At 38.2% G+C, this 23,687-nt stretch overlaps 1 protein-coding gene across 1 annotated transcript in view; it reads left to right on the forward strand.

The window, feature by feature from the left end:
- The window catches only part of CNTNAP5 (contactin associated protein family member 5), a 287,941-nt gene extending 271,187 nt beyond the window's left edge, over positions 1-16,754 (forward strand). The window contains exons 22-24 of the mRNA XM_086750483.1: positions 9,802-10,020; positions 13,445-13,516; positions 14,528-16,754. Of these exons, the coding sequence (XP_086606609.1) occupies positions 9,802-10,020; positions 13,445-13,516; positions 14,528-14,724 (488 nt within the window). The 3' untranslated portion in view covers positions 14,725-16,754. The remainder of the gene's footprint in view (positions 1-9,801; positions 10,021-13,444; positions 13,517-14,527) is intronic.
- Positions 16,755-23,687: the final 6,933 nt, after the last annotated feature.

Genomic DNA, 23,687 nt, shown 5'->3' on the forward strand with positions numbered 1-23,687 from the left:
TAAAAATATTCCTAATTCATCGGTTGTTATAGTGCTGAAGTTAACCTGTGCTATGTGTTGGGTTTTTAATAGGATTGAGGTAATGTTTGGCTGGTTTAGCTGCAAGCGTTGGCCTGAGCATTCCAGTACTCCTATTTCTATATCTCATCAATGCAAAAATTTGGCAGCTTTACTTGTTTGCACTGATAGCAATATTAACTTCTTCTGTTGCTCCTTCCAGTAAAGTGATTCATGTTGCCTATCTGGCTGTACAGGGTGGCATCTTAGCCTAATTGATATCATTTTGCTGACTACAGCTTGCTCCTCTCAAGCCATCTCTGTTTTCTAACAATAAGAACAGCACTGTGAGCCTTCATCTTCTCTACCCTTTTTCACTCCCAGTCATTTACAATTTGAACTCTGCAAGGAATATTTATATTACATATGGAACTGAGGCCACAGTTCTGCATACTCTGTGCATGGACCTTCTTGATCTTTACCCCTCCATACTACAAAGCCATTACAAGACCAGGAAAACTCTGCATGAAATCTGGAGAGTAGAACTCCTTTATTTTGTTGTCAAGTATGTTATGTTACTTTACATAAGAGTCTTTTTTTGTTCTCAGTAAGATTCTAAATGCTTCCCTGGTTATAGACGTTTTAGTCCTTTGCTAGAATTGGACCACCATATCAAGGCTGACATCTGTTTTACTATTACAATTTTATATGTTTTGTAAGTAGCACTCAAGACCTGTGAGAGTGGTAGCTAGACAGAAGCTATAGACGTCCTCTACTGTCTACTTGTGCAATATAGTATATAATTATATTAGTGCATTCTTCATCATGTTTTACTAAGTAGATTAAGGGCAGGAACTTATTTTCTCCTTATTTATATTTAATGTTTGTTCAGAATGCAGCAGTCTTCCAAGCCTTTGTGGACAAGTTTGAGGACCTGACATTTTTCAGCCCAAGTCAGAACTAAGCTAAAAATCTCATTTTATCAATGGTCGGCTATAGATACCGAATCAATAAACTGAGGCTTTTCTAACCAGCAAGATAGAACATAGCACAAAGACCTTCAGACACATAGCCAGCAAGCTGACAAGGTGCAGCTCGGCATCATGGGGAGAAACTAGATTTAGTCACAAAAATATGATTAACTTTACAAGTACAAGGTTATTGCAAAGCCAAAAAGCCCAGATGTATCTCCAGAGGTCTGGCATTCAGTTTTACTGAACACACAGACTTGTCTTCAGACAGCTTTTAATGGATATATCCATCTGTTATGTCTCTCTTGCCCCCAAGTTTATTGGGATTTTGTTTTAGTAATAGCAATAATAATAGCAATGTTCATATTCTATAATGACACTGAAATCGTAAACTTGGCCATCCAGATGGTGGGAGATCTTACCAGGAATCACACAATGCAACCCAGCAAGTCACTTTAATTCCAGCCTAATCCTAATTCTGGTTTCTTCTTTATATATTAAGTGAATTTCTGCAAACTTTTTCTTCTATGTGAGGATTTCATTTTCCCCATCTTATCCCACACCTATAGCTGTGCTGAGTAGAGTCCTTGTGCTCTCACAGAATCGCAAATCCCTCTGAGTTTTCTCCTCTCTAGGATGAACAATCCCAGCTCTGTCAAGCCTCTCCTCATGTAAAAGATGCTGCAGTCCCTTAATCATGTTTGCTGCCCTTCACTGGACTCACTCCAATAAGTCCATGTCTTTCTTCCACAGAGGAAACTAGAACTGGACCTAGCACTCCGATAGTGTTACACTCATGCAGAGTGTGGGGGAAGTATTGTCTTCCATCTGCTAGCAATGCTCTTCCCAAGGCAACCCTAGATGCCAGGATGTCATTGGCTGCCTTTGCTGCAAGGGCATATTTCTGGCTCATGGTCAGCTTGTCCACCAGAACCCCCATGTCTTTGCAAAACTGCTTTCCAGATGGCCAGCCCTAACCAGTGTTGGTGGATGGGGTTACTCCTAACCCAAGTGCAGATCTTTGCATTTCCTATGTTGAACTTCATGAGGTTCCTGTTTTTCCATTTCTTCAGCTTGTCAATGTCCCTCTGAACGGTGACACAACCATCTGGTCTACCAGCTGCTCTTCCCAATTTTGTATTATCTCCAAAGTTAGGTTGCACACTGTCCTGGGCTGGTCAAAAAAAACCAAAATTCCCTACTGCTACAAAGTCAAGAGTATTGCCTTATTGTATCAAGAAGAGAGCTGGACCTTGTCGTTTTAGGAATGTGGGACTTACATAAATATGTCCATTCATCATTTATACTATTACATGGGTAAAATCTGGACTATAGCTTCTTTTAATGATGGCTCACCAGAAAATGAATACTGGTGACCTAAACTGATATCCTCCAAGTTCTTCTTTGTCATTGTTCATCCCTTCAGCAAAGAATAAACTTCCAGAGATGCTTCTAAGTAAACCTAGACTTCCTGCAGTGTTTGTTTTGGATGCCATTGGGATTTAGGTACCTGAAGGCATTCATTAGGAACATTTAACTGTCCACTGAAATAGAATAATATAAAAAAAAACCCTCTGTTCTATGTGTCTTGCATATCTGTGCTATACTCTTCTGAAAATTTGTTTGTCGTCTTCGTTCCTATCATACCACTGCTCATTTGCCTTCTTTAACAGCTTGATCCTGACTGTTTAACCAGTTGATTAGACCACCTTCTTTCTTGACTCCAGTGTTCATTTCCCACTAGCTGAGAAATCTCAAAAAGAGCTTCCAGCAGGACATCATAAAAGCTTGAAGGCTCTTCCTCATCAGATTTTCTTATGATAACCATTTTAGTAAAGCTGGAACGTTTGAAAAGTGCACTTTTATACAATGACCAGTTTTTTAAAAAATAGTGCTTCTGCCTCTCCTACCCTGCCCTATCCCCGTTACACTTCCTTTAGTCAAAAGAAAGCTACCTAAACTCTGTTATTTTTTTTCTGCTTTTCAAATCTGCTATGTTTTCCAGTGGCTGCCCTACACCCAGCTCTGAATTCCAGGAAAAAACCCTCCATTTAAGGCAGAGGAGGCTCACCTGGAATTCAAAGCATAGGGACACTCACTCTGCCACAGACTGCTTGAGTGACCTTGGGCAAGCCATTTATGTGCAGATATAAAGGTAAGCAAGCATTTTATTCCCACTGGAACCAGTGAGAGCTTCACTATCTCTGTTCTCTATCAGTAAAGCATGGATAATAGAACATCCCTACATCAGAAGGTTGCTAGGAAGATAAAAGCTTTAAAGGCTTTGAGCTGTTCAGATCCACAGTAATGGGGCCATATAGCTGCCTTAGAAAGATAAATCTAAATATAAGTGTGGCTTTGAAGACAAGGGAGTAAAAAGAAGCAGCATTCAAGTAGCCAACAGATGTTTGTTGAATTCATCCTCACAGTATCCAACAGCAACAGAAAAATATTATTATTCTGTAGTTTGTTGTCATTTTTACTTCACAAATATAGAGGCAAGACACAAAAGGACCTATCCAAAGCTCATCACTTTCAATGGGAGTTTTTCCATGGACTTCAGTGAGTATTGGATTCAGGCCCCAAGTGGGTCATACAGTTTGTGGCAAAGCCTCAGTGAAATCTTAACCAGAGTCCCAGTTCATTTACTTCAAGTACTCCTTGCAGAGATCATACTGCTGTATTTAACCACATGAGCTCTACTGGCAGTCTGACCTAACTGTGAGGCTGGCTCCACTTTGAACGAGGGATTGAACTGCATGACCTTCAGAGGTGTCTTTCAACTTAAATTATTACATAATTCTCTGATCTCAGAGACACAGTTGCATATGTTTAAATCTTGTCTAAAAAAAAGCTGCTGTCTCAATGGAAAATACCTTTTATTTGTTTTGATATTGACCTTAATGAATGTTTGAAAACTTCTTACTGTGACCCAACATGTCTAAATTTTTCACCTTAATAGTCCCTGGAAAAATAATCACTGATGAAGAGAAGTGAATCTCATTGCGTGCATATTTGCTTCTGAGCAATTTAATATGCTAGCTATGTAGTGATACTAGAGTAAAAGGGTAGCATTCAAAGGGATTCAAGAGCATTCTGAAGAAAAAGACTGCAAAGATTTCTTTAGCACCTATTAATGTTGACCTAATTTACTTGTACCTTCAAAGTGATGAATTAGCAAACCCTCCCACACTGGCAATGTAAAGAACTGTGTAGTCTAGCACATGAACATGATATCTTTTATCTCTAAAAGCCTGAGCTAAAACACACTCAAGTTGTAGGAGTCTTTCCACTGAATCATTCAACTTTGATATAAAGTGTATGTAGAAGAAAGTTTATCTGCAAAGTAATTTTATTAAAATTATTATGTAGGTGCAGTACAATTCTTCTGATTTCTACAATAGCTTTTCTTATTAAAAGTTCACAAGAAGAAAATGGAATCTATACACTGAAGGGATCACAGAGCAATTCATCCAAGAGTGATAGTATATTGTGAGATATCATAATGGGATCATTAAATCAGAAGGGGTAAGTTGACGTTAACTCTGAGATACAAAAGCTTCCCTAAAGAAGCATCTGCTTTTAGAGAGTATGGAAAAGACTTAAGTCCATTTTTTTTTTGTTGTGGAAAGTCATTCCATTTTTTTAAGCTCACAAGATCACAATTTACTTGAGAAATTTAGTCACAGTCTTGGAATATTGTACTCTAGCATTTTAAACAATACAGCAATGGCTGCAAGAGGTATTGACTGGACTCTTCTGTTCACTGCAAAGCTCTTCTCTTTGCTACAGACTCTTCTTGCCCTAAATACCTATTTCTTAAAAGGACCATACCCTGGAAAATGATCTCTTGGGTGTGTTATAGGACACTTTTAAAAGTCATTGGTTTTCCTCCTAGTAGCCTAGTAAAGCATTAAGCAAAATTGAAATGACTACTTAGGATAAAAGAGGAAACACATTTGGGATCAAGATGGCATCAGTTAAAATAAGCAAAGTTTGGCTACCCCAGGCACTTCAAGCAATCCAAGGTCTAAGCCAATACTGCCATCATGTTTCTATCAAAAGGAGACCAAATCTATTCAGACTTCTTCTCCAGCAATATAATTTACCATCTGATCGTAACACCATGCTTAAATCCCCATATTCTTGGTGATAATACTGCCTAAATAAGTGTCGCAAGGTCATCTACTTCTATGCAGAAATTTTATTTTTAGCCTGAATTCTTACTACTTGAGTTGATTTTAGCCATCTGCTCCAGAAAAAAAAAGCATAAATTCTTTTGCATATTGTCTCTCCATCTTCTTGCATATTTTCTTCTCTTTATAGATTGTATTTTTGAGTCCATGGGAAATCATATAGAGCTTGCTGTGTTGTGACAGATTAGGATTCAAATGTCAAGAACTGTGACATGTAACAAATTTCACTTTGCAACTTCAGGCAGTGCTTCATTTTCAATGACAAACTGTCTTTAAGAAAACATACTAAATACATATCTGAAAGTATCTCTGCTAAGCCTAATGAAACAAAAAATCTTAAATGTTCCACTTGGCACAATATGTACAATGGCCAGCAAGAAAATCCTGGTGCATTCTGCTCATTCCTGGGAAAACCTGTGAGAAAAAAAATACCTTTACTTTGTTCTTACTGTCCCTTGCTTTTTCAGGAGTGTCTTGGTGGTGCATTGAATGCCTGTCCCTGTTCAAACTCAACCTTTTCTTAAGCAAGAGTCAAACTGGTTGAGTGCAATGGTTCTAACCAGGAAAAATTTATGTTTTTCACACCACTCCCTTTGTGGCAGGCTCACGCCAGGAAATGAGATCATTTCAAAGATGCCTTTTTTGTGGATTCCAGTCTAATCCAAGATATGCTTTGTGCCCTTTCTAAATTAATAATTAGTATCAGCAATGTTTACTGAGGTTGTTGAAGGACATAGCTGCATATTTTTTGAGGTGACTACATGGTACCTGCTAGTCAACGTTACTTTTCTGAGATAGATGTAGTGTGGAGACTATAACAAACTTTTACATCTAGGTCATGGGTTCAAATCTAGTGACAATGTCCAAGAAGTAATTGTGCAAGTGCTGTTCAGCACTAGGAAAATGAAGTGACTGGTACAGTTTAACTCCCACAAAAATAATCTTTCTGTTTCTCAGACAAAAAAAAGGACAACCAGTGCTTCAGCATGCAGAGTAAATTATCCTTTGCACTTCTACCAGCAACTTATTTAGATTAATTAATTAATTAGAGTACAGACATTTAAAACAGGCTATGTCTGCTCTCACTGATGTTAAAAATAAATTTCAATTAAGTGAATCCATGATGAGCCCTTTCTGGATATAAGAGAGCATACAAGTAAACTTTGAGCTCAGATCTAAGTTTCTGAGTGACATAAAAATTCTGTTAAGAAAGAACAAAAAGATATTGAATAATATTTATCCTGTTTTCCACAGTGATATCTTTAGAAAGGTCTTTTGAGCCACTCTCCCTGCACGCAAGTAACACTTTTGGTTTCTTTTTTATTCCAGTCATACTAATTTTCTTTTATTATGTCAATTTCCTGATACATTGATGAGCAATTTAATGCTTAGTCCTAGAGAATTCCTGCAGAATTCTATTTATGATGAAAATTAATTCCCTCATTACTAAGATATTATGACTTAAAAATACTTTATTTATTTAAGATCGTAAAGCAAGTGTATTGTATAAGGCAGAGGAGCACAAAGAAACAGCAGTGAAAGAGGATGTCTGTTTTGGTGAACAGGAATGAATCAGCAGATAAATTATTTTGATACCATCAATAAAGTTTAAAAAATACAACTATGTGTTAGACTTGGTCCTCATTATCACAGAAAGCCGTTGCAAATACATGGAAAACAGGAAAGCAAAACCAACACAAAACTTACTGAGCTGTGACATTGCAGAGGGCTTACAGGATCAGCTAGAGGACCCAGCAAGGAGTAGGACTGAATTATGCCCAACTCAGCAGACAAAGCTTAAAAATTCTTCCTAAAAATATGGGTGAACTTAAGTTGTGGGGAAAGAACAGATAAATTACTTCAAAGCTGAAAAAGATTGCCTAGTCACCCCCCATGTAGAAATCAGCCAGAGTAGCTTGGTCTCTAGTGCCAATAACAGAAACGCAATGCTAAAATGTCAGAAGATCAAACCAAGCCATCAGCAGCAATTGAGTGTGATTTTCCAGGCCAGTTACATGCATGGAACAATTCACAGTGTTACTAGGTCAGAAGGCAGCCACCGATGTTTCATATGACCTTGCTTCAACACAAACCTTGGACCTTCACTGAGTTCCTTCTCTTACCGAGCACTGTGTCATGAAGTTAAAATGTCTTTTGGAAAAACATTTTATCGTGATTTAAAGACTCCAAGCGACAGTGGCCTTTAATAAGCCTTTCATAGAGGTAACCATGTCATAATCACAGATTTATGTTACCTACTCAAGAATTCAGAGGGCAGCAGGAGTCACTCCAAGTTGTGCAGCTCTCTTGTTGAGAACAGTAAAAGTCTCGCTCTCTGAAGACATAAGGCATGCGCTTAAAGCTGTATAATAAAGCAAACTGTGTCTGTGCACATAGGATTTTTACTGGAGGATTCTGAGGTTGGTTTTGGTTTGTTCTTTGGTTTCTTATTTTCAAATTTCAAAGCCTTTCAGCACAAATCTCCTAGTTCTTATTCATGCAAAGCCTGCTTTGACAAAGGACTCCTGGAATTGGCTCTTAATTTGACTTTTTTAAAAGCCTTCAAAAGTACTGTATCTTAGACTTTTCAAACAACTGTACCATGAAAAAGGAATTCATTATTTCTTAGGCTTTACCTTTTGCCCATTGGGGCAGAACAGAGCAATTTAGATTGCTTGATGTCTAAAAGATACCAACGAATCCACCTTTTGTGTCAGAGCTGAGAAAACAGGAAAGGCTGAGAGTAGGAATGTTTACAAAGGGTTTTATAAATTCAACAAAGATGGCAAATACTGTAAATTAGTATTTTCGTTTTATATAAGCCTTCTCGCAGAAACTTGGGAGCAATTCTTTGTCTGTTTTAGAACACCCCTGCCAGAATCTCATTGAAAACCTGAATGCAGCCGATTGCTACATACTTTGAGAAGAGTAAATGTGAACCTCTGTAAGGCTCCAGTTTTCCCAGTGGCAAAGCCTCACTGTTTCCCTTCCTGTATCTCGTTCTTGCAGTTACTCACAGCACAGAGGCTGTTCCCATGACAGCTCTGCAGACAGAGCATCTCTCCTGTAAGATCCCTTGGAGAGCAAGCTCACACCTTACCTTCCTTTGCTGAGAAGCAGCCAAACTCTTCCATCTTATACTTCCATGAAGGCATTCAAACATAATTAGAAATCTTTCTTGGCTAATTCCCTCTGACTGCATGACATAGCGGTCACAGATCTTGAGCACCAAAATAATGTGTGATTTTGGCTGGTTTTGAGACTTCTGTGTATTTTCTTGTGTAATTCCGGTAGCAATGACAGTTATAAGGGAAGGTCTAATTTTTTCCTAAATCCTTTTAGCTGAGAGCTTGTAAAATGATTATATTTGAATGACAGTAGAAAAAAAAATTGACCTTATTTTAAACTTTACCATTTTACTCTTTCAAGCTTTGAAAAGAAACTTGAAAAGCTGGGAATCATTGTTTTCCAATGTCACTGGAAGTATTTCCAAAACTTTCAATGCTAGAAGTTTTTTTCATTAGCAAGTGATTTTTAAGACTTTGAATAACTTTTCGTGCCATATATGTGTGCATTTGTGTTTTTTTTTTCCCTGTTTGATTGACCAGATATAAGGTCCATCATGACCTCTGAGCAGTATGAAATTCAATTTCTGGAAAGTAAATTAATGAGAGCTTGTAGGAAAGGGGAGATGGCTTCACAGTCCTTCACTGACTTTCCCAAATAATCTTTGATATTAAAACATTTGGAACTATATAAAAAACACTTACCTTTGAATTGGCTTTCTCTTTGTGAAATTTAAATGAACACAGTCTAACAGATAGATTAATTGTACTATGTCATCTTCAGACTGAAAAAGAGCATGGAGATATTGGGTTTGGTTTTGATTTAGATCAAAAGAGAGGTATAAGTTTGCTTTTTATTTTATTAATGGAATAGGGCTAGCAGAGTGAGAGCCTGGCTAATAACTAGGAGGATTCCTAGGAGCTCTGGTTATAAAAATTTAGTAATGTGATTAGGTGTATCAGAAAAGTAAGTTGAAAATTAAACTTATGAAGAAGGGTGGAAGCCTATTTTAGCAATCCGTTCAATATTAGGACACATGAAGCATTGTGTAATAGACAATAGAGAACAAGATCCTTAATTAGAGGAGATAGAATGCCTTGAAGATATGGTCTATATTTGTGAAACTGACATTGTTAAGAGATGCAAAAAAAGTTCAAAATCGTCGTGCCCAGGATCCTGTGATATTCAGTGTTGCTATTTTGGCTCTTTATTACTGTTATTTCCATGGTTAGCACCTATGGTGTGTTAGATATTGTCCAGACAGTAGAGAAAATAGATGAGGAAAGAAGCAAAATGCAGATTTTTATGTCCAAGTCAACTTGATTTGATGTAAGTAGCATTGTAGGGGAACGACTGGGGATGAAAACCTCATGGGACAAGCCAGGGAGAACTTGTAGGCTGCTGAAGGAGAACTTGGCCAGCTGAGATTGGATAAAGAGAAGTAAAAGGGGTGGGTAAGGAAAAAAAGATTGGGGGTTTTTTTTGTTGTTTTTTTTTTTGTTTTTTTAATATGCCTTCCTAAAACAGATAACTCCTGTAGTTTTGGGGTTTTTTTTTCTGTTGTACTGCAGATAGTTTGTCACTGGACCCCGAAGTCTCAAAGGCAAATGCCTATGGTTTCACTGGCTGCCTGTCTTCTGTTCAGTACAACCACATTGCTCCCCTGAAGGCTGCCTTACGCCATCCCAGCATTGCTCCTGTGACTGTCAAGGGCTCCTTGACTGAATCAAGCTGTGCGTCCATAATGGAAGCTGATGTGAACACGGTAACCACGATATATTCCTCATCAGGTATGTCCTGCCAAGAGAGGAATGGGGAATTTAAAGGGTACTGTAGAGTGAGATTTCCTTCCTTTTCACCGTAATGTAGTTGCGATAGTATAAGTAGTGGAAATGGGAAATCACCTTTTCCCTCAGAATTAGGAGTGTTGAGGATGGGCATTAGGATTAGCCAAGGCCCCTTTAAAAGTAATTTTACTAAAACACAATTTTCAAACTAATTTCCTGGATTGCCTAAAACACGCCTAGAACAAACAAAAAATTCCCAAAGCCATAATGGAAACAGCGCTGGAAGTATGGTTATGCACCTGATTTGCCATTCCCATCCACTCTAGATAGCTCCAGTGCTGCAAATCTCAAAGGAAAACAAAAATGTTACACAGATTCCATATCCCAGTGGTGACTGGCAATAGGAGTCATACAACAAACAAGCCAAATTTGTTCTGACCCTAGCTGAAACAAAAAAAACCCTTGACACGTGTGCATGACTTCCATTAAATGCTTGTACTTTATTCTCTCAGGCTAAAGAAAAGAAGCACTACTTGAGTGGTACCAGTAAGACGATCCCAATGGTTCATTTCTGTTTTGCAATCCTGAAACTGTGCTCTGGGAATCTTAAGTATTATGCATATGTGAATTTGTATGCAGAGGAGGAAACTTAGAGCATCTGGAACTATTGTCACTAGGAACAGGGGCAATCAAGTTACTGCTTTAGTCACCAGTGGATGTGGCAGAATTTTTAGTGAACAGAAAGGGGTACAAATCAAAGGCTATTTTTTGCCCCTTGACCTATGAAGCCACTTTATTTTTTTCTGATACCTAATAAAACTCTGGTTTCAATGATAATATGATTCCTTTGACATTTGTACTTGCATCAAATCCCCATTTCCTGCAGCTTCTACCTAAGATATTCAGCAGAAAACAAATTATGTTATTAGCATTCTGCATAGGAAAAAGGCTGCTGAATACTCTGTGGAGAGCGGCTGACTGTGTGTGTGCTTCTTCCCATCCCCCAAGTTTCTTCTCACTGCCCAGAGTTGTCTATGGTATCTGCTTGGACACACAGAAGAAATGTGTCTTGTAAATACTCAATGGGCAATGATACTGAAAATACAAACTTCTTGCTCTGTGATCTGTCACCTCGATCATCTAATTTTTCTAACAAGTTTAGAAAGCAGTTAAACCTGCGGCTCAGAACTGCAGGACAGAACACAGCAGAGTGTAGCATCTTTGAACTTAAATATGCAAAGCTTACAGTCAGTTGCACTCTGTTGTCAAGGTTAAGCACTGTTACATCAGAAATGCAGAACTATTATAAAAGCTCATCCTTGTCTTTGCCACTCTGTGCTTTAAAATATTATTTCCTCCCAATATGATGAGTTAACTGACACTACTGCCCACATTTGATTAAAGCCTGAATAAGATCTTCAAAACAAGTTAGTTCTGAAGACTTCATGTCTTTAAATGCTATAGCAAGAGCACTGGGCAGTAGATTCTTGTTTAAAAAAGAAGTCCAATTTGTAGCAAATTATACTTTGTATAGATGTACTTGAGAATTACATTTCTACATGGAAAGGACACATTTTAAGAAATAAAAAGAAGACAGAGTTAATGATTAACTTTCAAATTTACTGCTCGTATCTCAATTCATCAGTTCCCAACTTCTCATTATTGAGTGTCTGAGAAGAAAAATAGAACTTCAAAGTTGACTGTGCATGTCTGTGTCGATTTTCTAATGTACAGATACAACAAAAAAGCCCTCTTGGAAATCTCTTTTTAAATGTGTGAAAAAAAGCTTTCTATATTTATAACTTGAAAACAATTGAAGCTCTTTACTTCAGAGAGGAATACTTGTTGTCTTCAGTAAAGTTTTGTAGCAGACAGATACAGAATAAAACCCATTTATTCGTGACTCGTTTATCCATACACGCTCTTTCTGATTGGGAAACACAGAATGAAAGATGACTTACTGTGGTTTAGATATTTAACAAAGATCTGCAAATCACCTTCCTCCTTGCTGAGGCACACATAGAGGTTTTGACATTCTGAACTCTGCACTGATGGCATAGACATAATGGACTTTTACTATGGTATTTTTTTAATGTTAAAATGCTGTAAATGCCAGAGCAGATTCAACTGTGTGAATGGTGGAGTCTTGAGCTGTTAGTTTACACCAGCTGAAGAGCAGATCTTCATGTATTTAAAGTAAAAAATACCAAAGACTTTAATAAGTCAGAAACTACACAGAGAAATTTTTGCTTCCAAAAGGCAGCTTAAACAGTGCAAGGCATTTTCTCAATGTGCAAGTTGTTTGGAAATACTAGGTCCAATACAAGGAGGAACTGGCCAGGGATGTGCCGGGGCAGCCTTGGCTGTAGCAGCTATGAGATAGTGGAGTTCAGGATCCTGAGATGAAGGAAAAAAAGTGGAAAGCATGACTGCAATCGCATACCTCAGGAGAACAACCTTTGACCTGGTCATGGACGTACTTGGAAGAGTCCCAGGGGATACAGCTCTGATGAGAAGAGGAGTCCAGGAGAGCTGGTTCAAGGATCACCTTCTCCAAGATGAAGAATGGTCCATTCCAATGAGTAGGAAATCTAGCAAAAGTGGCAGGAGTATCTGTAGGTTCTTTTCCTTTGTTTGACTAAATAAAAAGAGCCTAAATTACTAGTTTTGATTTGTATCACTAACTATGAGGTGCTGAAAAATAAAGAAGATGAACATACCCATGATGTAGAAAATTATGAGCAACCTTGATCTAACTTTGAATTTGGCCCTGCTTTGAGTTTGGCCCAGTGCTTCAAGAGTAGTCATTTATAGATAGGGTGCGAAAGACCTCCAACTTTGAGGAGCCTTTAATATAGGAACTAATTTCTAACTCCTCTCTGTTTTGAATCCAATTTCACTGCATTTCTGCAATGGAGAGGAAAACATCCCTTCCAAGAAGCTATCCCAAGCAGAGACTGTTTCTCTTTAGGGAATTGATTTTGACTTATATGTCTGCATCTACAAACGTAGGTCAGGTCTAAATCTGTCTAGCCTTCCTTTCCTTTTGCTTCTTTCTGATATTGTTTCTTAGGTATAAAAAAAAAAAATCCAAATAACTCCCAGTGGGCTATTTAATTCAAATATCTCTTTGATTCTTCTACCAATGAACTGAGACAATACTTTCAGATGTTAGCATGAGCTTTTCTGTTTCCTTTTAAATATACCCTTAACAGACTTTGCTCCTGAAGATGTAGAAGAAAATTTTTCTGCAAGCTCACTTCATTTTTCAGAGAGCTTTCTGGTTCAATTCTCCAATCCCCCAAACCACATATTTTGAAAACAGATTAGAATTCATGAGGGTAAGAGGATGTTTCTGTCTAAGCCACAGAGAAAATGAATATAGTTGATACAGAAAATAAGTCCTGTTTTGTTTAACCAACTGCAGATCCTTTTGGGAAGAGAGATGAAAGGGAGCCTCTCACCAATGCAGTCAGAAGTGATTCAGCTGTGATTGGAGGTAACTTAATTTTTAAAGATTACACTTGAAAAATAATTCCATCAAGGCAAACATCTAGGATACTTTAAATCTGAGCTTCATAAAATCCAGTTCAAGTTTTTTGTAATCTAATGCAGGTCTAGTATTTGCTGTATTTATTAGCACATATCAGTGTCAAGCTACCTAGATAGGCACCTGCATTATGGATGAAGCCAATAGTGGTGGCATGTGATGTTGGGTATCACCCAAAAAAGGGCATTATGGATTGTCAAGAACCTGAGTCTTCTAAAATATAACCAAAGTCTGTCTGTCTGCCTGTTTGAGCAGGGGAGTCAGACAAGATGACCTCCAGAGGTCCCTTCCAACCTCAGCCATTCTCTGATTCTGTGTGATTGTGTGATCTAAGACTCAACTAACTAGTAATTGCTTTACACACCACTCTGATGAGAGCCTCAACACAGTATTCGCATATTGTGTATTTCTTGAGCTCTCCCTTTGCAAACTGGTGGTGCAGTGGAACTCGCTAGATCATCTAGAAATGTTTATATACTAGGAAAGCTTCATGTATGGTTTTCATTTTACTTTAACAACAAATAAATCTCTGTTTATTTTATAGGATGCCCTGTAGGGACCTGCCTTTGATAATCTCTAGAAGCTATAAACCAAAGTGTACAAGGTTTATGCAAAGAAAAAAATACGACAGGAAAGGAATTTGTATGAGCATACAGATCTAGTTTTTTAAAAACAAACACACTGATTCAACTTTACTTCCAATGAGAGCAGAATTTGACTGAAATTAGATCAATCACATCAATCCTTGCTGCTTTAAGTCTTACTAAAGGTGACAAAATAGAAGTAAAAACTACCAGGGCGTGTGTGATATAGGCAGGTGATTGTGTACAGGCTGAGACGAACTGATCTATCATATCCACTAGTTCTTGTTCATTGGTAATGTATTTTTTAGGTAATTGGGATTTGTGTTTTCTTTTTGGTTTTTAATCTTTCTGTCCTTCCTTTTTTACCCCTCCTCAGGTGTAATAGCAGTTGTGATATTCATCATATTTTGCATCATTGCCATCATGAGCAGATTCCTCTATCAACACAAACAAGCACATCGAAGTAGCCAGACAAAGGAGAAGGAATATCCGGAAAACCTTGAGAGCTCCTTTAAAGCTGACATTGACTTGCAGAACACAGTGAGCGAGTGCAAACGGGAATATTTCATCTGATGGACAGTGCAATTTCTTCTTACTCCTACTCCCCTAACCTTTCTTCCTTTATTCCTCTCTTCCTTCCTTTTTTTCTTCTTGTAATTTTTTTTTTAAACATTCATATTTTGCTAACTTCTTTTTAATTTGGAAAAGACCACCCTGCACAGGAAACACTGACAACAATCACAGTGCCTCATTCTCTGTACAAGAACCTGGCAGTCACAGTTTACTTCTGCAGCTCAAGAGACCTGTTATCGCACCCTACACAAAATAAGATCCATATTGCACACCTGGTTTCTGCTCTGGGTTCTTGGATGTTTCAAAGCCCCTACATTTATTTGTGTTTTTCTCTACAGTCATTTAATTCATCACTTTTACACTAGAGCTGGACTATGTAAAGTAGAGGTAAAGTAGCTGAATACGTAGCTCTACAGATACTGGGACAGGATAGAGGGAAAGAATGAGACCCAAATGCCTGATTTATTTTACAGGCTTGTTTATAACAATCATAAAGAACTGACCAAATTCTCAAATAATATGAATTGATATAATATCTATTGATTTCAATGGTGTTACATTAATTTGTACCATTTGAGAAGTTGAGGTAAGGAAAAATAAAATTGTCCTCATTAAGCTCCTTCCCCCAGCCTCCTGTCCTTTTACTGTAACTTTTAGGCTTAGCAGTACTTTTCCAACAATATATGTATCAACAGTAAGTGTCATTCCCCTGCACCTCTTTCACCTCCATCTCATAAGGCTGGCTACGTAGACCCAACATACTCTAGTATAACTCTAGCTAAAGCATGGAAAATAATAGCTTGAATCTCCAAGGGTTTTAGGAAGCTACTAAGACTTAGGTGCTCTATATTTGTCTGAAATGTTAGAAATGCAGCATATGCCTATTCATGCCATATGGAGGATTATCACACGCTGAGGTTAAACTCTGTTGCCACTGTGGCAAAGAAAAAGTACATAGACAAGAAAAAAAAAAAAACAAAAATAGTTTAGTTTTAAACATGAGTCACACCTTCTGCCAGTTCTTCTAAAAAAGAAGAAAATCCAACTACTCAAAACTCCTCCCCCAAAATTGCATGAGAGATTGATTGGTATTTCCTGTTTGTAGAAATTGGAATATCTTCTCCAAAGCTAGATAGAGACATGTCTAATGTCGCATTAGATGTGTTAAGGTTAATATTTAATCAGCCCTGTTTACAAGGAAGAATATTAGGGAAACAAGTTTAAAAATATCCCAAATACTCTACTTTGTATTAATCTTCTCTCCTGTTTTTCTAAAGTCTTCTGTCCTTTCCTGGTTGGGAACAGAAGATTCGAATCTTTAGTTTTAGTTGTGCTGCATGGTTTCAGTGTGAGGCTGTGAAACCTTCTTTTCAGTCACAGACATCCTAAGGGTAGGAAATTGAGAAGTTTGACCAAGGGAGGTTTTTCACACCCTGCTTGTGTCTATGTGACATAATACCTTCACAGAGCTTCTGAAGAGTGTGTAGAATTTGATGTCTGATTTGAAGGTTTTTGACAGGAGTTGAATCAATCCGACAGCTAAGAAGAAAAATATTTATTGCAGTACTCTTGATAAGAAATAATTCAAGATAATTAATTGTGAAAGCGAGCCTCTTTATTTGCCCCCTAACCCTTCTGCAGTCATCCTGGGACTTCTGTATGGTGATGCTTTTAAAAAAGATTGAAATCAAAGAATCACAGTATGAGGTAATAACCCACAGCAAACTAGAGATGAAGTTGCACATGTAACAGGTGCTATTTCTCCTGGCAGTGTGTTGCAAAGGTATGTACCTGGGTTTGTTGTTTTTTTTTTTATGAGAAGAAGGGACAGACAAGGAAGAATAAATAAGTGACAGTTTGGATATGGTGATTCTTCACCACTTCTTTTGGAACATTTTATGAGAAGTAGCATCCAGTGAAGACAAAGCAATCTTGGAATGATATCGCTCTCATGTGAAGAGGAATATTTGAGGCCAGGCCCATAATGAGAACTCTTACTGAGCAATTTTATAAAGCCATTTATATTGAAATTAGTATTGGCGCTGTTCTTCCTTGACCGTGATTGACAACAGCCCTTTTGCTTCATGCTGGCTGTTTGCATGATACATGATTACCTGAGAGTGTTTCTGCATGATGAGATGTGTAATGACTCATTAACTGTGTGCCCTTTACGTTGCTTTATCTTTTGCAGGGAAATCCTGGCAAAGCAATTCTTTTCTCCTTCCTTGCTTCCTTCCTTCTCCCAGATAAAGCTGCTTTGTTTAGCATGGTGGGAGGGGAGGAATAAGCAAGTGCATGGGCTCCTGTGCCCATGTTTGAGTCACCTTATCTGAAAAGGCCTCTGAGAAATCTCTGAAGTCCTAATGTACTTAATTGGCTTCATGAAGAATGGAGTAGGAAGGAGGGAAAAGCCCACAGATGCATATTTTTCTCTAGCGAAACTAACAGATACAAATCATCCTTCTGCTTTCCTACATGTTAATTTGCAGGAATAAAATTACTACAAAGTGCAACAATAAAGCACAAAACAGGTCCAGCAGCAGAGCAGCTGGAAAAGGGAGACTGAGCAACGAAGCAGAGTCCTCTCGTTTCTCAAGTGACCACAATACTTTCAGCCATCTTAAGGCCCGATTCTGCAAGATGCTGAGCTTTCTCAAGACAGATCAAGTCCCATCACCAAATTAGTTTTGCTGCAAACATTTCAGATACAGCTCAGTGGCTCAGTCCTGGGCCAGAGAACAAGTGTAAGTGCCACGACCTGGCAAAACAGTCCAAGTGTGGTGTTAGTTCTTTTTCACTTATTCTCATTTAACATAGCCCAGGCTGGTAAAACTCCTTGAAAATTTAGCTACATTGGTGTGCATCTGTAAAAAGAAAGAACTGCACATACATAAATGCATGCATGAGAATACAGAAACATGTGCATCTATACCTATGGATGTAAAGACATGTGAATATTTATATGCTACAGGGCTAGACAAATGAACACATTTGTATGTACTTGACATTTAAAATTCTATCTTCTAAATAAGGATGTCAATATTCTTCTTATTAAAAGGTAGCTAAAAGATACCATATGAAGTACCCTAGTACTAACTCTCCTTTTTTCTTTTTTTTTTTTCAGTTGTTATAATGCTTTGTCAGTTATTTACTTCAGCACCAGTTAAAGGCAATTTTTTTTAAAAAAAAAAAAAGAGAAGAAATGCAGTTTTGCAGAAATCTACCAGCGTTAAAATTGCTTTAATTTTTCACAATTCAAATTAGACCTTTTTTCCCATCTATTAGAAACCATTTCTGCTAGTTTTTTGAAAATTGTTCTTTAAATGTGGAGGGTCCTTTTTTTTCTTTCAGCTATCATTCTAGATAACATTTTTCAGTAAACATGGGCAACAATAATTTTATACATAAAATGTCAGGTTTTATTTTAATGGAAAATCTGCGAGTATCAAGAATTGTTTGGAGGTGGTGTCTGGGTTTTCTTCCTTCTCCCAAGACAAGATTCATAACAAAAGTAAGGGGCTGGTAGAAAGATACCAAGTCTCTTTTATTTCTCCTGCTATGTAACCTCTGAAAGTTATTATTGCTCAGCAGGGAGTTTAGGTTATGAAATTTCTGAGTCACTTAGATATGGGTTTAGGCACTGCAAACTCCTGTTTTCCAGAAATGACTTGGCCAGTAACAGCCATGCTTATAAAGATATTTAGTCATGCAAAGTCTGAGTTGGATGCCTAGAAGGACTGTCTGAGAACCCTGGTGTCTGGCTGTAGAAAACAAATGAAAGCTGTCTGTCAGAAAGCTAAATCCTGCTAACTTTCAGTGCGACATAGGCTGCCACCTGAGTGAAGTGTGGGCTTTCAAAGGAAATTAGTCTCCTGAGGATGTGGATCAATGCTTATGTGACTAAACAAGATGAGCACTTGACTCAAATTAATTTCAGTTGGATTTCTGCTTCTGCCTTGCCATGAGATGTTTTGAAATACTACAACATATTTAGATACCTTATAAAACTGAGTCCTATTTCTCTTGGAAATAAAATGTTGGTCCCAAGTAAGTCACCTATGTGATTTGCAGTATTTCATCTGTCCTTATTCAGTCCTTATTCACTTACTAGAGACAAGACAGTGTGAGTGTTTTGAGTAAATTTTTAACACATACACTTCTTTATCTTTTTTCTTGTTCTTGCCATGGCATAGCACTTACGGTGTGTCTGCAGTGAAAACAAAGCCAAACAAAAGACAGACTTTTACCTCGCATTGGCTAAACTGGGATTCTCATCTGAGTGAATGCAGTGAAAACAAGCCATTTAGGGCTGTGCTGTTACCAGATTGTGTTCAGTTATGAGATTCCCCTGACATTTAAGTTAAAACTGATGGCTGAAATTCAGACATGAGATGCTTTCTCTCTGCTTTATTTTAGCCTGATCTAGACAGACTTAACCCATCCTATTTAGCAATTGCTCAGTTTTTACAGTGTAAGCCAAACCCTTATTTTAATGAGATGTTTGTCTATACTAGCATTTAGCTGATCACATATATCATGTGTTGGGTGAGGAGCAATCAGTACATCATACAGTTTCACTATGGTGAGGGGATATGAATCTTCTCCTAATGAAGTCAGCTATCGATTTTGTTGAGTGTAAGTTTGAGTCCTAGACCTAACAAAGCACTTGAAGATTGCTTTTATCAGAGTTTTTAGGTTTATTTCACTTTGCATTTGGTTTTACAGGCTACATGTTTTGCGCTTGTCATTCAGTCCTGTCCTGTGGTCAGTAAGGACAGAGCAGATGTCTCAGACATCCTTTAAGATTAAATGAATCGCTCTGTAGAGTTGCATCTTTCTCTCCATTGATTATAGAGATAGGGTAGGCTCCTGGCAATAGGTTAGCTATTTTTAGCAGTATTTGCTTACATGTAGGAATCTTATAGCCAGTCTTGCAGCTCCAGTAGACGCATCTGCACAGGTCTTAATATTTGTTTTTTACTGAGATGCCAGCTGAGATCAAGGAATGACACCATCTTGCATCTAAAATTACACTAGACATCTCTGCTTAGGAAATCCATGTGTCTACGTATAGCTGAACACAAGAAAATCAGATGTCAAAGCACCCATTTGGGCCGGTGGCCATCTGATCAGTAATCTGTGGGGCTTGGGAGAGGACAGGTCTTCTTCCAGTCTATTCTAGATCCAAGATCCATTCATTACCTTGTGTGGGAGCTTTGGCAGAGAGCACACATGTGGACAGGTCTACACAGGTTTCATAATCTAAAGCTAACTCATATCTGCTAGCCCTAAGCAGATATGTCTGATACCTATTAGCTTTTCAAATTACAGTAAGTGCCCATCCAGAACCTCTAAGTTCTCAATGAGTTGAACCCCTGAAAAAATCCCATCTTCAGAGCAGAATCAGCCTTCCTTTCCATCAGCGTAAGGCAATCCGTTGAAGTGTATCCTTCACCCCAGATTAACAAGAGTATAACAGGAGGCAGGATTTGACCCCCTTTGTGCTCCACCATCTCATACCATTGTTGTTTGTTGCCATCACCTGCACAAAGCTTAGACTGAAGAAGACCTGTTTCAAGTATTGTTCTGCACTGCCAGATTTTCACAAACACAAAGGGGTTTTAATTTTTTAATTTTTTAAAATTATTTTTCAGAAAACAACATTTTGTAAAAGACTTGAGCAAAAGCTGCGACCTTGTGAGGCTCTCTAAGACAAGTGATATTTCAAAGCTTTTGTGCAGTTTTGTAAAGCCTACTTGTCGAACAAGCCAAGTGGTACAGTACATCCTTGACAAACCAAGAGCCTGGGAAGCCTCTTGGTTGACTACAGTTAGAGTTGCACCATGCCCTTGGGGATTTGGGGGTTTTCCTTCACAAGTTACTATCACAGCTTCAAAGCATGATTTGTTTCCTTTGGTTCTGCACTTTGCTGCACTTCCTTTTCCAATGACAAGTTCTTCATGCCCCCTTTCGGTGTGGATGTCCCTTCCTCTGTGCTCCTTTTGTACGTGAAATTTCTAGACAAACTCTTCTTTTGGATCTGAAATAGCTTTTTTCTTTGTTTATTTATTTAGAGTCATGCATATAGGAGTTTGGATATTTCTATGTATTGGTACTTATTTTTGTGATCTTTTGCACTAAGTTACTCTGACAAAAACAAAAACTGGAAAAAAAGCACACTTTCTGGTGAACTTGTAATTTGTAAGCTCGTTGTTTGTTGTTTGTCATGTACTGAGTCTACAAGCCGAGCTAAGGAAGGATTAAGGCAACAGGTTGTGTTGAGAGTGTCACTCCATGTTTAGTTCACCTCTGTTTTCTTTTTTTCTCTCCTTTTTTCTTTAACATGTGGGGCTGTCAAATTGGTGGTAGGAGGCAGAGAAACTTGTGTTAAGCTTCTAAGATTATGATTTTTCTCCTGGCAGTCACAGAAACCAGAAATTCTAAGTAATTGCATGATTCTTAAAATGTCAGCTGGATGTTCAGCCAGAAGGGAGACTACACTCCACCGTGGAGATGTAGTCACCTAGAGGTGGTGACCTGTCAGAGGGAATGAGGACTTCAACTCTCCAAATTAGAATTGCAATGAGGCAGTGCAGGAAGCAAAAGCTCTCAAAAAGGTTATGCTGTTGGAAACCAGACTTGGTAACCATCAGGTGGATATGAGTGTTTCAGGTCTTTATCCACATTTCATTTTTGCCAAGGAATGAATTACTAGTTAGTTTGCCAAAGCGTAACCTTAATTGTCCTCGTGATCTATAAAGTATCAGAGATGTGCTTCAAACATGGAAGAGGATTTCAGACCTCTGGCTGATACTAATCTCAATCTCTCCAGTTAGACCTGTGGAGCTTTCCCTGATACTCCAAAGAAAAATTGGAGATTATTTCCCTCAAACAGTTGTAACAATTAATGAATTTAATGTTGGGTGCAACAGGTTATCCAAAGAATGACGTTTGCGTAGAGACTCTCCTCTCCCCATCACTTCCTCACTTAGGATACTTGTGGCAGTTTTTTTCTAAACTACTGACTGCTGTTCACACTGCAACACACTTTGCTTCTTGATACGCTGGTCATTACTCTCTTCATGGATTTCAATCCCACAACCCTAAAGAAAGTTCGCCTTGATATGATTTCTGCATGGGAAATTATTTACTCACTTTTGCATGCCATAGCCCTTTAGGTTCCTTCTTGAATCATTTAGGCAAACTATTTTCTGATGGATTTTGACATTGCTGCCAATGCTGATCACACGTATTGTTAAGAAAGAAAACTGATTGCATCTTAGGTGAAGTTTAGATACAGCCAGTTACAGCCTCACATCCCACTCATGGCACAGAGGAGTACTTGGATACCCAAGCCCACTCCATGAAATTTCAGATGGAGGTTAGGAGAGCAAGAGGCTACATGTTTTTTTCAGGCATCCGGACATAAAAATCTCTACTCTATGAGTTTTGCAAATGAAATATTTAACATAGACCATTATATCTAGATGATAGAAAGAAGCTAAACATTGTGGTACCTGGCCTGTTTTGAAACTCACTTCATGAAAGAAATAGACCCAGCTTCAGACGTCATCGTAATCCTGCTGAGGTCAGTGTAGATACATCATAGATGAATTTAGTCTCGGATTGCCCTAGGCAAGGGCAGCGATGGTCTCCTGCAAACTGGGACTGACATATATGAATTCAAGTCAAGACCTTATATTCGTCATCCCTTACTGCTGTCACCAGGAGTTGCATTCGCTGCAATTATGTGTGTCTTCTAGCAGAACTGTGGATAAAACTTGGGATAAAGCAAGGAACTTCAGCTCCACTTAAGCCCATGACATGGCTTAACTCATCGTCAGGAGTTTCTAGAAATGTGTGTAGAGGGAAGAGTGATCCATGGATGGTCTGTTGCCAATGAACTTGGGAGCCCACCGACTAACTGTGGAAGGTTTCTATGGGATTTTAATGGAGTCCACCCCTTGCTGGACTATGGTGAACTGTATCCTACTTGAACAATGAAGGCACCCTAAAAAGAAAAAAAAATAAAAGGTAAAAAGAGCAGCTTTACAGGCTGTGAAAGCTAGCTGAAATTAAGTACGTATAATAATAAAAAATTGGCTCTTTCTACAGATGAGCCCTTCATCATTCATTTTACTTTGTTCTACTCAAATTATATTAAATAAATCTCTCAGAACACTGCTCATTTCAGTAGCAAAGCAAAAAAAAAAAAAACCTACTTTTTTTCTTTTAATGGCCCATCCAAGGGTAATGCAAGAGTCTCTCAGTTACAGTAAAAAGCAAAATAGAGATTTAAATTATTCCCCACTATCTGGTTTTCTAAAGAAAATTCCATAGGATGTTGCCTCAGTCCAAGTCAGTTTTGTAGACAATGTATCATGTCTTAATATACTGTTCGGGGATTGAAAAAATTTAGCCTTAGCTGCTTTTGTTTTCTATGGTTACTGTTGTACAGAAGAAAGAAAGACTTAAACTGTAAATAATGTATATTTAATAAAAAGAGACTTTTTGTATGATTTTGTGTGGAAGACAAATGCCTCCTCCTGTGTTTTTATTTTGTCCTGTTGCTGGCTGGACATTAAGAAGTGCTGATTACTGAAAGACTAATTTCCAGGCTTTTACATGTTAACTCTAAGCCAAGATATCTCAGTGGATAGTAATAAAAGCTGAAGTGCCCACAACCTGGATTTATTGATTTCAGCTATTGCTAAAAATTATTGTCAGAGGATAGCGGGTCATCACCCACATCCCTGACATAACTAATTAATGCTGGTTTGCAGCACCTACCCAGGGCTGCATAAGGGGGCAGATGCCTGAGGGGTTAAAAGTCATGTCTGGAGATGTGCTTTAGTTCTGGTTAAAAAACACATGTCGTTGTGTAGCTTTCCAGGTACCCATACACACATACATACACTCTCCCTGACCTGCCAAGCAGGACAAGTGTGTCCTGCTATATCCAT

The sequence above is a fragment of the Chlamydotis macqueenii genome, chromosome 6, assembly GCF_036417535.1.
Source record: "Chlamydotis macqueenii isolate bChlMac1 chromosome 6, bChlMac1.mat, whole genome shotgun sequence".
NCBI classification, from domain to species: Eukaryota; Metazoa; Chordata; class Aves; order Otidiformes; family Otididae; genus Chlamydotis; species Chlamydotis macqueenii.